Source organism: Anas acuta, chromosome Z (assembly GCF_963932015.1).
Source record: "Anas acuta chromosome Z, bAnaAcu1.1, whole genome shotgun sequence".
Taxonomy (NCBI): Eukaryota; Metazoa; Chordata; class Aves; order Anseriformes; family Anatidae; genus Anas; species Anas acuta.
This window is the reverse complement of record NC_089017.1, coordinates 19,527,162-19,540,504: the sequence shown is the minus strand read 5'-3', so window position 1 is coordinate 19,540,504 and position 13,343 is coordinate 19,527,162. Positions and strand designations below refer to the sequence as shown.

Genomic DNA, 13,343 nt, shown 5'->3' with positions numbered 1-13,343 from the left:
CACTGATTTCCCACAACAAACGTCTCATTTTGCACTTGAGATGGCAAGATGATCAGGAATTGAAGTAACACTGAAACACTACCAAGAAGTCACACCTTCTGCCCTTTTATCTGCAATACTTCTGTGTCAGGAGGAGCACGTCTGATCGAAGTTGCTAAGGTGAGGTTTTGGGAGACCTATTATCTGCGTGGGAGCGAAGAAAGCCAAAGAACTCAAGTGAGGTCAAATTCAATGGTTAACAATGCTTCAATGGTTAACAATGCTTCTGGCTCCTAGTAGCTTTTTAGTGCTCATCACCCAGCTAGAGAAAGGAAATCGAAAACTTATAGGACAAGAGTTTGGTTTGGAATCACCTGAAAAAAGCAAGAAGTCAACAGGTAGCAAACAAAACCCACTTTCCACAGCAAGCTCCCCAAATCCCCAATTAATGCATATTTTCAGATTCTAAGGCTTCAGACTAGCTTTGTAAGTTATTACATTCTAGAGTTCATCATTCTCAGTTCCTCTATATACCGTAGCACCCTCCCTTCAAAACAGGACTTTGCCTTAAGGAAATGTGTTTGACCAACCCACCGTACGTCAGCAAGGATAGGAGCTAAGAGTGGACCAGTCAGTAACAGCCAATTTTCCCTAATTGTCAAAAATTAAAACAAAACACTTATTTCCAGGCAACCATGATGCAGATAGGTACATCTTAAAATATTCATCTTCCACAGTATTCTCTAGCCAGCTTAAGAACTCTAGTATTGTAATTCTGCCATCTCAAACTGACACGTACCATAACCATCTCTGCGAAGACAACATACTAAATATAGTCCAACAAAAGTGAAGCTGAAGTCTTTATAAAGACACCTTGATTAACGTGACATGACAGAGACAAGCAGATCTAAAGAAACTTTTACCTTGTAATTCCACATCATTCAGCAGGAGTGAAGGGAAAAGACAGTTAAATGAATTTGGATTCCTGTCCACAACACAAAATGCCAAAAAGGGAAGTAGCTACAGAGAAAGTACTGATTGATAAACTGGGAATTAATCCCAGAGATTAAGTTTCACAGAACAAACTCTCTACCAGAATTCATGGCTGTACAGCTTCCAGCATCAACTGCACTTCACTCCATCCTCAGCAATGACAGCACCATAGCCTACAAATACTAACCTCCAATTCCCCTGCCATCAACTGAAGTAAAAGCACTGCCAGTGACCAGTAAAATGCAGTAATTTAACTAGTGAATGTATACATTAATCTGGGCTACCAATATGCATTCTGAGTATGTTTACTTAACTGTTTCTTCAGGATTTTTAATATAATCAAATCCCTGCTCAAAGATGCCATTGCACAATACTGGTAAGGTTTTTATGTCTCAATACTGGCAATACAAAAGAGACACAGCATGAACTAGCACAGAACATACTGATGAAGCACAAACTAGAAGACAGTGAGAGAGAGCGGCAGGTAGAGGAACAAGAGTGGACATCCAACACCAGAGCACCTGGTCTATGCCTCAGACTTGATTCATTTACCTGCTCCCATACGAGAAGAGGAACACCCACGGATACACAAGATACAGCACTAAGAAGAGTGGCTCCTCAACTACTGCACCCTATGAACTGCTCTGAAGCTCTGAGTTTCTCAGAGCAAGTAATTAGCTGCCGTACAGCTTCAGAGACCAGTCACCTAGAGCTCAGTACCTACCGCATACTCTGCATAATTACCTCGCGTGCTGGATGGCACACGGTGAGCTGAGCAGGCTGAACTATGCTGGCAGAACAGTGAATTCTTCGCTACAACCGTACGACTAAGAAAGCTATTGCTGGTCAGGTAAGCCAGTATTGCTCCATAGTCCCACATTTTCTTTGTTCTGACCACTGGAATAGGTAAACTCGCCACCATCCAGGCACTACAAGTTCACCAGACAAGCTCATGCTGGACATTAAATACAGCATGAGCACCACCATTAAATACAGAATACAGTACACAGACCTTCGTGTGGCCAGGTAGATGAATAATCAGTCACTTGCAATCTGCTTCTAGAGGGCTTGATTTTAAGACCTTAGTAGAGTATCAGAAGAGTATTTTATTTTTTTTTTTTTAAGTAACTGCAGCATTAAGAGTCTAGCATGTGCTGGTCTCAAAGCAACCTGAAATCCACAGGCAACAGCATTTAGATGATCTTGATTTAGATCAAGACAGTGTTTGGAAGAGGACCTCTGCTATGAATGTTAGCAAATGTCCAGTACATAACTGCAGACCTCAGAGCTGGTGCTGGGTCTGCTCAGTCACACTTACATAGGAGGGAGCCTACCAGTAACACACACCCACATTCCTGGTTTTGTCCATCTGTTAAAAGACGTTCTGCAAAGGAACTCTACGTTGCCATGCCCCAGTGTGTACCATCTAAAGAGTCTTCAGAGTATGTGCCAGCAAATTTTGTCTTCATCTCAGTGTGCCAAGATCCCACCCAGAAGTCATCACACAAGCAACTTCACGTTCCTTCTCCAAGTAATTTTTGTAGTCCTTCAGTATGTAGGGTTATTACCATTCCCTCTACAGATAAGGGTTTGTACTGTTCATTAGGGAACTGCTGCATGAGAACACTGCTGCACGAGAACAGCAGCAGCAGTTAGTTTATGAAATGGAAGGGTCTTCCTTTTTTGTTTAGTTTTAAGTCAGGTGTTTGTATCCAGAAAGGATCGGTTTAATTCTGGAGAAAGTATCAAGTTTATTACTCTACAGCCATTCCCAGTATTTGCAGTGAGTTAACCCCTGCATGACAAATCTATGAACAGTACTTATTTTAAATAAATGTTTTCCATTACATGAATTTAAAAGACTAAGTAATCTTGCCTGTTTAGCAGTTTCAAAAATATAGAAACCCAAAATACTGTACTATCATTTAGACTTTTGGCAGGTTTTTGGAACACGTTACCACTTCCCTGAAAATGCAGACAGCAGCTGCAAGCTTAGGCTTATTCTGCTTGGATGCATCATTTGTTTCAAATGGAAATGAATACAGGAGGAAAACAAGATCTAAAGACTGAAAAGAAGCCGTTCCTCCCTGCATCTCGTACAGGGAGCGTGCTCCAGCGACTAGGGCAGCGGCAGGGATGCAGCTGTTGCCTCCCTCCCAGCAAATTACTACACCGGAGAATACCAAGCGCCCTTAGCAGCTCGAGCACAGAAGCACTCGCAGCTCCCTCCACATTACCGCCTTCACGCTCAGATTCCTGCACGACCAGCACACAAAAGGGCTCGAGCGGTCACCTCTATAGCTTTAACTACGTGCCGGCATTGAGAAAGCCAGCACATAGGCTTGGTCGCGCACTGCGAGCCTGCAGACAGCCAAACCACAGCGGGGCCTCTGCTGCCCGTGCATGCGGACGGGCACCCACCCGGCTCGGAGCCGATGGGGACAGAAGCGGGGTGCGCTCCACGAGGACACCGCCGCGGAAAGTTTTCACGGGTACCTGCGTTACTCCTCCTGCATGAGCCGGAGCCCGGCTCAGGGCAAAGCTTCCTCTCTCCCTGCTGAAGGGATGGAGGGAGGGAGGGAAGGAAGGAAGGTGCCGGGCTCCCTGCAGCCGCGACCCCCGAGCCCGCGGGCTGCGCAGCGCTGCCCCCCGCCGCCCCCAGCCCCCCGGCTCCTTACCCCATGGCGGTGCCGGGCACCGGCGGTGCCTCGCGGGCCGCTCCTCGCCTCGCAGGCCCGGGGCTGGGGGAGGCGGGGGGACCTCGGCGGCGGCCGCCCGCACCCTAGGGAGCGCCCCCCGCGGGCCGGGCTCCCATGGCCGCCCGCAGGCAGCGGCTCCGGGGGCAGACGGGTCCCCTCCTCCCTGCGGCGCCTCCTCTCCGCGCGGGGCTGGCGGCTGCGGCGCTGGCGGCTCAGGGACGGGGGCAGGCGGTGGGCGCAGGGCTCCGCGCCGCCGCTCCGGCTAGCAGCAGCCCCGCCGGCAGCGCGGCGGGCAGCGGCGCATCTTCCCGAGGAGGCTGGGCGAGCCGCGGCACCGGCATCGGGCTCCCGGCGTGCGGCGGCCGGAGGACGACGACAACGAGGAGGAGGAAAAAGGATGAGGAGGAGAGGAGGAGGAGGAGGAGGCGGCGGCGGGGGGCTGCGGCCGCGCGTCCCCCCGCGGGCACCGGGGGTGCCGCCGCCGCTGCGCCCGCCCCCGCCGGTGGCTGCGGTGGCTGTGGAGGTGCGGGAGGTGGCGGCGGTGGGTCCGGCGGCGGCCGTCACGCCTCCTGCTGCGGCGAGCGGGCGGCGGGCATCGCGCTGGGGGTCGGTGCCGGTGCGGAGGGAGGGAAGCGGGGAGGGGCGGCGCGGAGCGAGCCCGCGATGCTCTGCGGCGGGGCCGCGGGCTCGGCACAGCCCCGCCGCTGGGGTGGGAGGGAGGAGGAGGTGGGAGGGATGCGGGGAGGCAGCGCCGCGTCAGGCGGTGCCCGGCTGCTGCTGCTGCTGCTGCTGCTGCTGCTGCTGCTGCTCCGCCGCCCGCACCCCCCCGACGGCCCCCGACGGCCCCGCGGTGCCGGTACCGGGCGCTGGCAGCGGCCCCGCCCCGCCCCTACGGCGCCGCCCCGCCGCGGCTCCCGCCCGCTCTGCCTCCATCCGCCGCCCGGCCGCCCTTAAATAGCCCATCACGTCACCGCGCTCCCCTACGCACTGACGTCACGCCCCGCTCCCGGCGCTGACGTCACCGCCGTGCGGGGGATGACGTCAGAGCGGACCGCCGGGCCGGAAGCGCGGCTATAATAGGGCAGGGCGGAGGGGCTGAGGGGAGGGGGGGAGCGCGGCCGCCTCCGTGCGCCCGCTGCGGGTCGGGGACGGGGGGAGGCGCCGGAGGGGGGCTGTGGGCGAGCCGCGGGGGGTGGAAGGGGAAGGAGACCCGTCCCCGAGAGGAGGGCGGGTGAGCCAAATGGCAAAGGGAAGCTGCGAACGGACCCCAGCGTGAGAAGCCTGCCGGGAGCCGTCCCCAGCAGCGTTAGCAGCGGGGTGCCACACGGATGGGCACACGGGGGGAGAACGACGCCTGCCTCAGCTTCGCGTTTCTCACTGACTTAGAGCCTGAACTGAGGGCACCACGCTACAGAAAGTTCCGAGTGCTTGTGGTGGCGTCGCTCTGAGGCTTCGTGTGGGCAGCGCTCGGTGTGCACGGTTACAATCGGGCTGCGTTGCGCTTCTGGGCTGCTGGTGTCAGCCGGGGGGCTGCACGTACGCAGCCTGAGAGAGATGAAGCTCTGTGCATCGCCCACCAAGCACCAAACGAGGTGTACAGGTTTCTAGCAGCAAGCCTGTTCGTGGCAGTCTCGGTTGTTGTTTGGGGAAAAACAAAGATCCACGCTGTTGTGTTTTTTTTTTCTTCTCTTCCACATTGTTTCGCTCTTTTCACTGTTACAGACTAGGATAAAAAATAGTTCAGTCTAGACAAATGTAAACAGCACACGCCTTATAAATATTTTCCTTGATGTCAAGGAGCTGGGAGCCCAGATTGATGAGCTTCTCAAAGGCCCACATGACATTTTGCATGCAGTAACAGCAGGTCAAGAGCAAAGAAACCAAGGCTTTAAATCCATACACAAGCAACTGTTGCATCAGTTTTATTCTTTCAGCTCAAGCTTGCACACTAATGAAAACGCTTCAGTATTTCACTATGCCCAAAGTATTTTGTTTAGATATCACAGAGATGGCTCCATCTGTCTCTCTGCCTTTCAACTCGTTCACATATTTGGCTTGCATGAAGTATGATGTTTTCCCACTGCATGGGTGCAAAAACAGAATTCACTGAGACTGAAGATAAAAGAAAAAATATAAAAGAAACCAAACAGACAGTGAGCCCCCAGGGGAAAAAAAAAAAAAAATGCATGTGCACTTGAGAAACAAAGGTGTGAACAGATTCAGGGACAAAACAAAACTGCCATCTCCAGAACAACCCTGTGTGGGATACCAAGAATGTATTTATACTGACTTGTGAAATGCCCTATATGTTTCATGCTGCTCTATAAATAACAATATGTGAGTACTGGGACAGGTAAGATCCTGGGTAGGGTAATGAGCTACAGGGGAAAAAAAGAAAAAAAAAAAAAAGGCCTCCAAATGTCATAGTATCTTTTTTTTCTCCTCCTTTGTATTCTTTCTCCTCCTTCATCTCCTTCTTCTCCGTATTCTTCTTCTCCTTATTCTTAGTTCTTCTCTTAAACAGTGTTAATTTATTGTTACAATTAAGCGTAGCAGCTCCATGTAATTTCTTGCTTCCCTTCCATATTTATTGTTATTGTTCTTCAGGTCTGACTAAGCTATCTCTAAGCCTTAAGCTTCCTCTCAATTACATGCTTTTACAATTTTGATAAGTTTCCAGGTTGATTTGGTTGAGTTAACATTATTTGTCTGGTGGAAAAAGCCTTTGTTTATGCTTGCCAAGCTAACTGAAATCACTTCTCCGTCTTGCCGTTCCACAAATTAATGTAAGAAAACATGGTGACATCCATCAGCTAAAGCTGCACTGTACATGCAGATATAAAGACAGCAAGCTAGGAGATTAAGTGATAGGCAGCATACTGTGCCATTAACAGAAGCGATACACAATCGCCTTATCTTGAAGACTGAAGAAATACAATGCAGTGAAATTTGATGGTGATAGCTAGAGGTTCAGCTTTGCCATTGCTTTAGAACCTTCTCTATGTCTGGAGCACTGGTGGAGGTGGTCTTAAGCTGCAGAGCACACACTGCTCGCTGGAAACTACCAGCAGGTCAGTGGCTGTAACGTTCTGTAAGGAATGCCACCATCAAACGAGAGGTGGATGGCTTCAGGCAGGGCAAAGCACAGGATGGTGCAGGAGAAAGCCTGTTGGCTGCTGCTGTGAAGCAGCGTATTCCTGGCACGTGTGTTCATAGCCAGCGACTGAGCTGCCAAGCCCTGTTCTGACACCCTTGCCCTAAATGGCCAACCAGCTGGGGCAACACCTGTAAACTTGGCAGCAGCATCAGTACCTCTAAGAGGAGCGTGGGTTGAATCTCCCAGTGGGATACCTGCAGATGGAAAAAAAACACAGATGGCTGTGCCATCCCAGTCCCTAGCCTGCTGAGCACCAGCATGGCCACTGGCCTGGCCAAAGTCCCAGAACAGCAGCAGAACAGGGCTGGAAAAGCAAGCAAGCAACAGAAGGGTCTATGTTTTGAGTAACTCTGCGTGGTAACTCTGCATTCCCCATGCAAAACCAGATCTCTATACATAGATCACACATTGGTTATGAGCTATGGTTCCTATGAAAAAGATAAAGAGAGACAGGGAAATTCCAGTTGAAAGATTTGATATGTAATCCCTTGTTCAGCTCCAGCCAGCACTTTGAACAGAAAGGAATTGTACCCACAACAAAACCAGACAAATGATAAGGATGTTTAGGGAACCTGAGCACTGTTATTTGAGAGTAGAAAAATAAAACTTGGCTAGTTTGGTCTGTCAAACTAAAATATGAAGTAACATAGTAATTATGCTTTCCAAATGTTCTGGCTGAGGCCAACACAAACAACAGAGCAAAAGATATTAAAGGGCGAAAGAATAGAAGATACAAACTTTCTGTTGATAATTTCTCCTGGCAATCCAAAGGTTGATTTTCAAGGAGCTGGTAGCTTCAAGAGCAGCCATCCAAACTAAATTCAAAAAACAGGTGAAAAAGAGACAATGACTGAAGAATCATCACAGGATGCGGGTGGCAGCCCTCGCTGCCTCCAGGTGGGAGAGGTGAAAGAAGCTGTAGGGAGACACGCTCTGGTGGATCGCAGCCTGCAGCCACCACTGCGACCATGACTCTGGGTTGCTCCCTTACATCAGCTGCTGTTTGGTTTAATGCCCAAGGAGTGTAAATTCCAAAATCCCTAAGGAGTGTTTATTCCCTTTGAAGATGAGGGAGCCAGCACCTCGCACTTTCCTCACTTCTTCTCATGCACTGCTGCTGTTCTGTGTCTCTTCCTCCCTCCTACTCTTTTATGCCTTTTCTTTGCCCTGCTTTCTCTTGCCTAATCACAAATCTTTCTCCCCACACACATGGTTCTTTCAGTGAGTGGGATCACTTCTCCATCATTTTCACTGGCAGGATCTGTATTTAATTTATAAATGAAATAGAGAAGAGAGGGGAAGAGAGTAAATGGCCTCTTCTTCCCTGAGCTCAAGGTTTCTGTCTGCATTTTCATCAGTCTAAAAAAATCTTCACTGTCATATCAGGTGGGCCTGGAGGGATTCTGGAAGAATTTATATTCACCATTTTTTTTTTCTTCTGGAATAGATGAAGGAACTTAAGTGCTGCTTTATATTCAAGGAAATGTGGTACTGTGAAACTAGGACTAGATTTGTTTTTGAAAGCAACTGTATGACATAATTCCCTCAGATGCCTTATGGTCCAATATTTCTAACTCAGTCCTGTTGCCAGTGAATGCTAGTTTTCCGGCACCCACTTCCAACATCTCATTGTTTTACCACCACAAATAGATCACACATCTCCTACACAGTTCTGTGGCACTACACCCCTACAGGATTTTTTTTAAGATACTGAACCCTGAGTAATGCTTTCATTTCTTAGTCAGATTTATCAGTGGCTGCAATTCCTTCCCATGTTCTTTCTGACCACAGAGAAAGCACAGTTTATGCCAGCGGACTGATTATGTCAGCTTGTCATTTCTGTCTAAGTACTCCAAGTTTATCTAGATACATTACTCAACTTGTTTCCCCAGTTCCTTGCAGGTATTTTTGCAATTTCAGCTGAAGATGCTGAAAATACTGTAAAACAAACATAAAACAACAACATAAAGAAGAAGACAAATATATTTTACTTATTAGTTTTGCAATATAGCAATAATGGCATTGTGAATATGAAACCTCTCCAAGAACGCTCCTTTCCTGGCAAAACTGTATTTGCAGACAAAAAGCCATCTTTTCTCTGTGGGTCACATCCGAGAAACTGCATACTTATAAAAAACCTTTTTCAGTAATATTTACACTACAGGCAATATGATCTGTGTTTCCAGAAAGATTAAGTCATAGCAGTCATATGGCATTTCTCTTTTTGATAGAGAAAAATATCAAACTCCTGTCAAAACAGACTAACTTGATTTCTAGTAGAGCTCCTAACAAATACCAAATTTCATCCATGATTTCTGTATCTGTTCCTCCCATTGCTCCCATCTTTGAAATAGTAGATTGGTATTATTAAGATTATTTCCTAGTGTCTGAAAGCTTGCAGTATATGAAGTATTCTTTCACTACTGAGTATGAGATTGCCTTAGAATAATTAGCTTCTGTTTCCAGCAGTTCTTCTTTTCTACTTATTTTTTAAAAATTCTTCTAGAAGTTTTAACAATGGAATCTCTCTGGAAATATTTGAAGAAACTGCCTAATTTTCTGCCTGAGTTTTCCTTCTTAGTGGTGAGTTTTTCTTGGACTTTGAGAGTGGTATTTGGATAAATTTATTCTATTTATAGAGTTTCCATGCACCTGGCCTTCAGCTGCTGCTAAGAATGAAGTCCTACACGTTTGTTATCTTGTGCCTATGAGAAAGTTTTGACCAAGCTTCCTTTGAGAAGTACTAACATCTCCATGCTGTGAAGCAGGAAAGAGAAATTTGGCCGTGAACATTCTGAATATCTTTTTTTTTTTTTTTTTTTTTTTCCCAGTTTTAGTCCTTCTCCATTCCTCTGCCAAGGATTAGAAATTCCAGAAGTGAGGGTATACAGGAAAACTCGTCTTCTTCTTGTGTATATACATAATGATGAAGTCATTACATGATTTTATATAAATGTATATATATTGCACAGAATTCCCACCTCACTCAATGAATAGGACAGCTCTGCTATGAAGACAGACCTGCGAAGAAGGAAAACTTTCCTCTAAGAGGTCTTGTTTATTGCATTACTTGGAAAGTATGCCTTTCCTGGAGGAAACAATCTTTACCTGCCTGGAAAAAAAGGCTTACAGTGCAAGGCTACAGATCCATAGAAGAGCCACAGAAGCAGGTTTTAAGTGCAAATAGAGGAGAAATAAAGGAACAGAGAGGATGATTTTATAGTCATTGCAGCCAAATGCTGTTCCAGGAAGCCTAACTCCTCCTTGCTACACTACCTGTGCAATTCTAGCTGAGGGGCTCCTCTAAAGTTGGCATGAGTTCTATCCATCTCCTGGGAGACTAAAGATTTGGGGGATTCTAACAGTTAGGATTAGTGTTAATAGGATTTCTGTTTGAACAGACTAACAGATGTATTATTTCAACATAAGGCATACACATAAAGTAGCTGAATTAAAATTACAGAAGCAACATCATTTCTGTCATTTCCCAACCTCCAAATGCCTGGCATTACATTTAAATTCTACTAGCATAGTTTAGCATAGTTCTTTCTATGTCTATGATTTATGTAAAGGGGTTAAGGTTTTCCTTTTTACAAATCTGTGAAATACAGAATTCAGATTAGGACATTACCTTTCTCCTCTATCTCTGTTCCTATTTTCTGATGCATTCCATTTATTCCCTTTGTCTTTTCATCTTAATCCTGCTCACCTAATGACTTAACAAGCTCAGTAATAGCCCCATGTCAGCACTCACTGTCTTGCCCCACCACCAACCAAGACACTTCCACCCTCATATTTCTTTCAAACAGTCTAATAAAAAAATACTATTTCTTTTTCCTCTCTTATTTCTAATTCCTCTCGCCTGCTGATAGGGCCAAACACCTCACAGTGTGCTTCCAGCTACTCTGCCTTGTCTTCTGTTAGCCACACTATCAGCTCATGGGCTAGGCAGGGCAACCGGTGCAGCCTCCCATGCAGTCCCATCCAACATCCTCCTCCTGTGGCATGGCCTCATGGAAGGCCAGGAAGGGACAAGGGTGCTGCTGCTGAGACACTGCATGATGTCCTGGGGTTGTGTGCCTTTTGCTGGGCCTGTGTATAATAACCAGACATTTGGGCTCATAAGCTTGTTTGCCCATGTAACTGAGCCCTAAGCACTCAAAATTGGTTCAAATCACCAGGACAGAGTAATTTGAATCAATTTTCTAAGTATTTAGCTTTCAGCCTTAAATCTCTTCAGATGCTGCTTGATACTGATTTTAGCCATATAAATGTAGATAATCCATTACCCATCAATTGACCAGTACATGTAGTCTGAAAGTTAAAGCAGGTCAGAGTATCCTAACAGATGCCATGAGGTAGCATTCATCCTCACCCCATCCCATTGTCTACTGCAGTTAGTACTTTTAATTTTTATTTACTTATTTTTAACAGATTCTCTTACTTCATAGGAACTATATAAACCTTAGGAAGCATTCTTGTACACATCTCTGCTTTTACCTTATGGGAAGCACCAGAGAGGGCACAACTCCCACTCTGAAAAATTAAGAAAAATCTGAGATAGAAAGTCAAATCTGATTTTCAGCATATTAATTAACTTCATAGTATCTATCCTCATACTTGTCACAGAAGGAAACCTAAAACTTCTCCTGCATACCCTGAAGTGATACTGGGCAGTGAACTCAAAGTCAAACCATTTCAGACCTTGTTGTTCCACAGCTGAGTAAACTGCTTTTCTAAAAACCAAGATATTCCCCTCACTTGCCCAGATGACAGCTCTGAGTATGTTCTAATAAAACAGGAAAATGGTCCATTTTTTGATCTAGACTTCTACATAGTAACATACTTGATTTTTAACCATCAGCTTGAATTTCTTAAGGTTTAAGATTCTTTATTGTAGTTATGAGCCTACAATAACTTCTGTGAGATATTTTCGATGTGCATGCCAAAAGATTTTTTTTTCCCAGTCAAATAAGGATACTAGGTAGCTTTTTGAAAAATTATTTTCTGTAGATGTAGGTGGTGGGCTGGCCTTGGCTGGCAGATCCCCACCCAGCCATAGTTTCTGTCCCCCTCCTCAAAAGGATTTTAAGATAAGATGAAATATCTATGCATCAGTATAAAGACAGGGTGATCATTTACCAATTACCACCATGGGCAAAACACACTTTACTTGCAGCAAATTAATTTAATTTACTGACAGTTAAAAACAGAGTAGGATGATAAGAAACAAAGAGAAAAACCTGAACACATCTCTCTCTGCCTTTTTCCCAGACTTAACTTCACTCCTATGTCCCCTTCTCCCTTAAGAAGCAGAAGGGGATGGGAAAAGGGGACCTGTGGTCAGTCCGTAACAGTTTGTCTTGGCCACTTCTTCCTCCTCACACTCCTCCCCTATCTGATGGGAGCAGCCATAAAAGACAGCTAGTTGTAACAGGGAAACACTGACAGCAGAGAATATCTGCTGAAACACTGACAGAAGATGTTTGCCAGCCTGGGAGCTGCTAGGCTGGGAACCTGACCTAAAAGCCAGCCCTGTGAACCTGAAGCATCCTTGGGAAGCACAGCTGGCAGCTTTGAAGTGCAGCTGGGTACCTGAGAACCACAGACATCCTGAGATACCCTCAAGATGCACAAAACCAAGAAACTACTTATTGTCCAGAGTGGTAAACAACAGTCAAAGGGTGGGACACAGCCTGGGAAAAAGGGAATTAGCAACAGCTACTGGCTCTTTCAGACTGAAGAGTAGAAGAACTGTTTGGGAAAAGTAAACATTTGTCTGAGAGAACAAAAAAACATCCTCTACTAGCTGTCCTAGGTGAAAAAGAAGTTAGCAGTAGCTACTGGCTGCCTCAGGTGGTGGTGTCTGATGACCTCTTATGTCTCTACTATATAGAAATAACTTGATTTCTACCCAGAATGGACCCTCTTTCAGAGACATCTCCTTGCATGAACTTCTTCTGTCAGACCTCCTGGACAGAACAAAATTTCACTGGGGATGCTGGCTGACTTTGGGCTCTGTGAGATGGATCATTTCTTACTTTGTCACCAATTGGCCCCACTCCTGGAAGGGGTTTGTGAGCATCATGCTGGTAACACTTTGAATATATATATATATGTATTCAAAACTGTATTCACTGCTTATATATAATTTATTTTTCCTTACATTTTAAGTGTTTTATCTGGACACACTCAGAAGAGTTTTTCCATAGTCAGAAAATTCTGTGGGATGAGGAGGACATATACTACATTTTTTAATAAATTCAAAGTCAGTGAATCATCCACAAGCAATAAAGCTCAGAGTCTTAATGCATGTCTTCTTAATTGTTTAAAAGAAAGTAAATCATATTTTATTATAATTTTAGTATTTAAGATGTTTCTTTGATGTTTTGTCATAGCTTGCTTGCATCTCAATTTCTTGTAGGCTAATCCTATTTTTTTTTTTTTTTTTTTACTTGCCCTATGTACAAGAATGGTGCTATGGCAGCAGTCAAGATCTTAAAGAAAAGCATATC

General features: G+C 45.9%; 1 protein-coding gene across 1 annotated transcript in view; it reads right to left on the bottom strand.

The window, feature by feature from the left end:
• The window catches only part of HOMER1 (homer scaffold protein 1), an 87,621-nt gene extending 83,023 nt beyond the window's left edge, over nt 1-4,598 (bottom strand). The window contains exon 1 of the mRNA XM_068667661.1: nt 3,651-4,598. Within this exon, the coding sequence (XP_068523762.1) occupies nt 3,651-3,655 (5 nt within the window). The 5' untranslated portion in view covers nt 3,656-4,598. The remainder of the gene's footprint in view (nt 1-3,650) is intronic.
• Between the last annotated feature and the right edge of the window lie 8,745 nt (nt 4,599-13,343).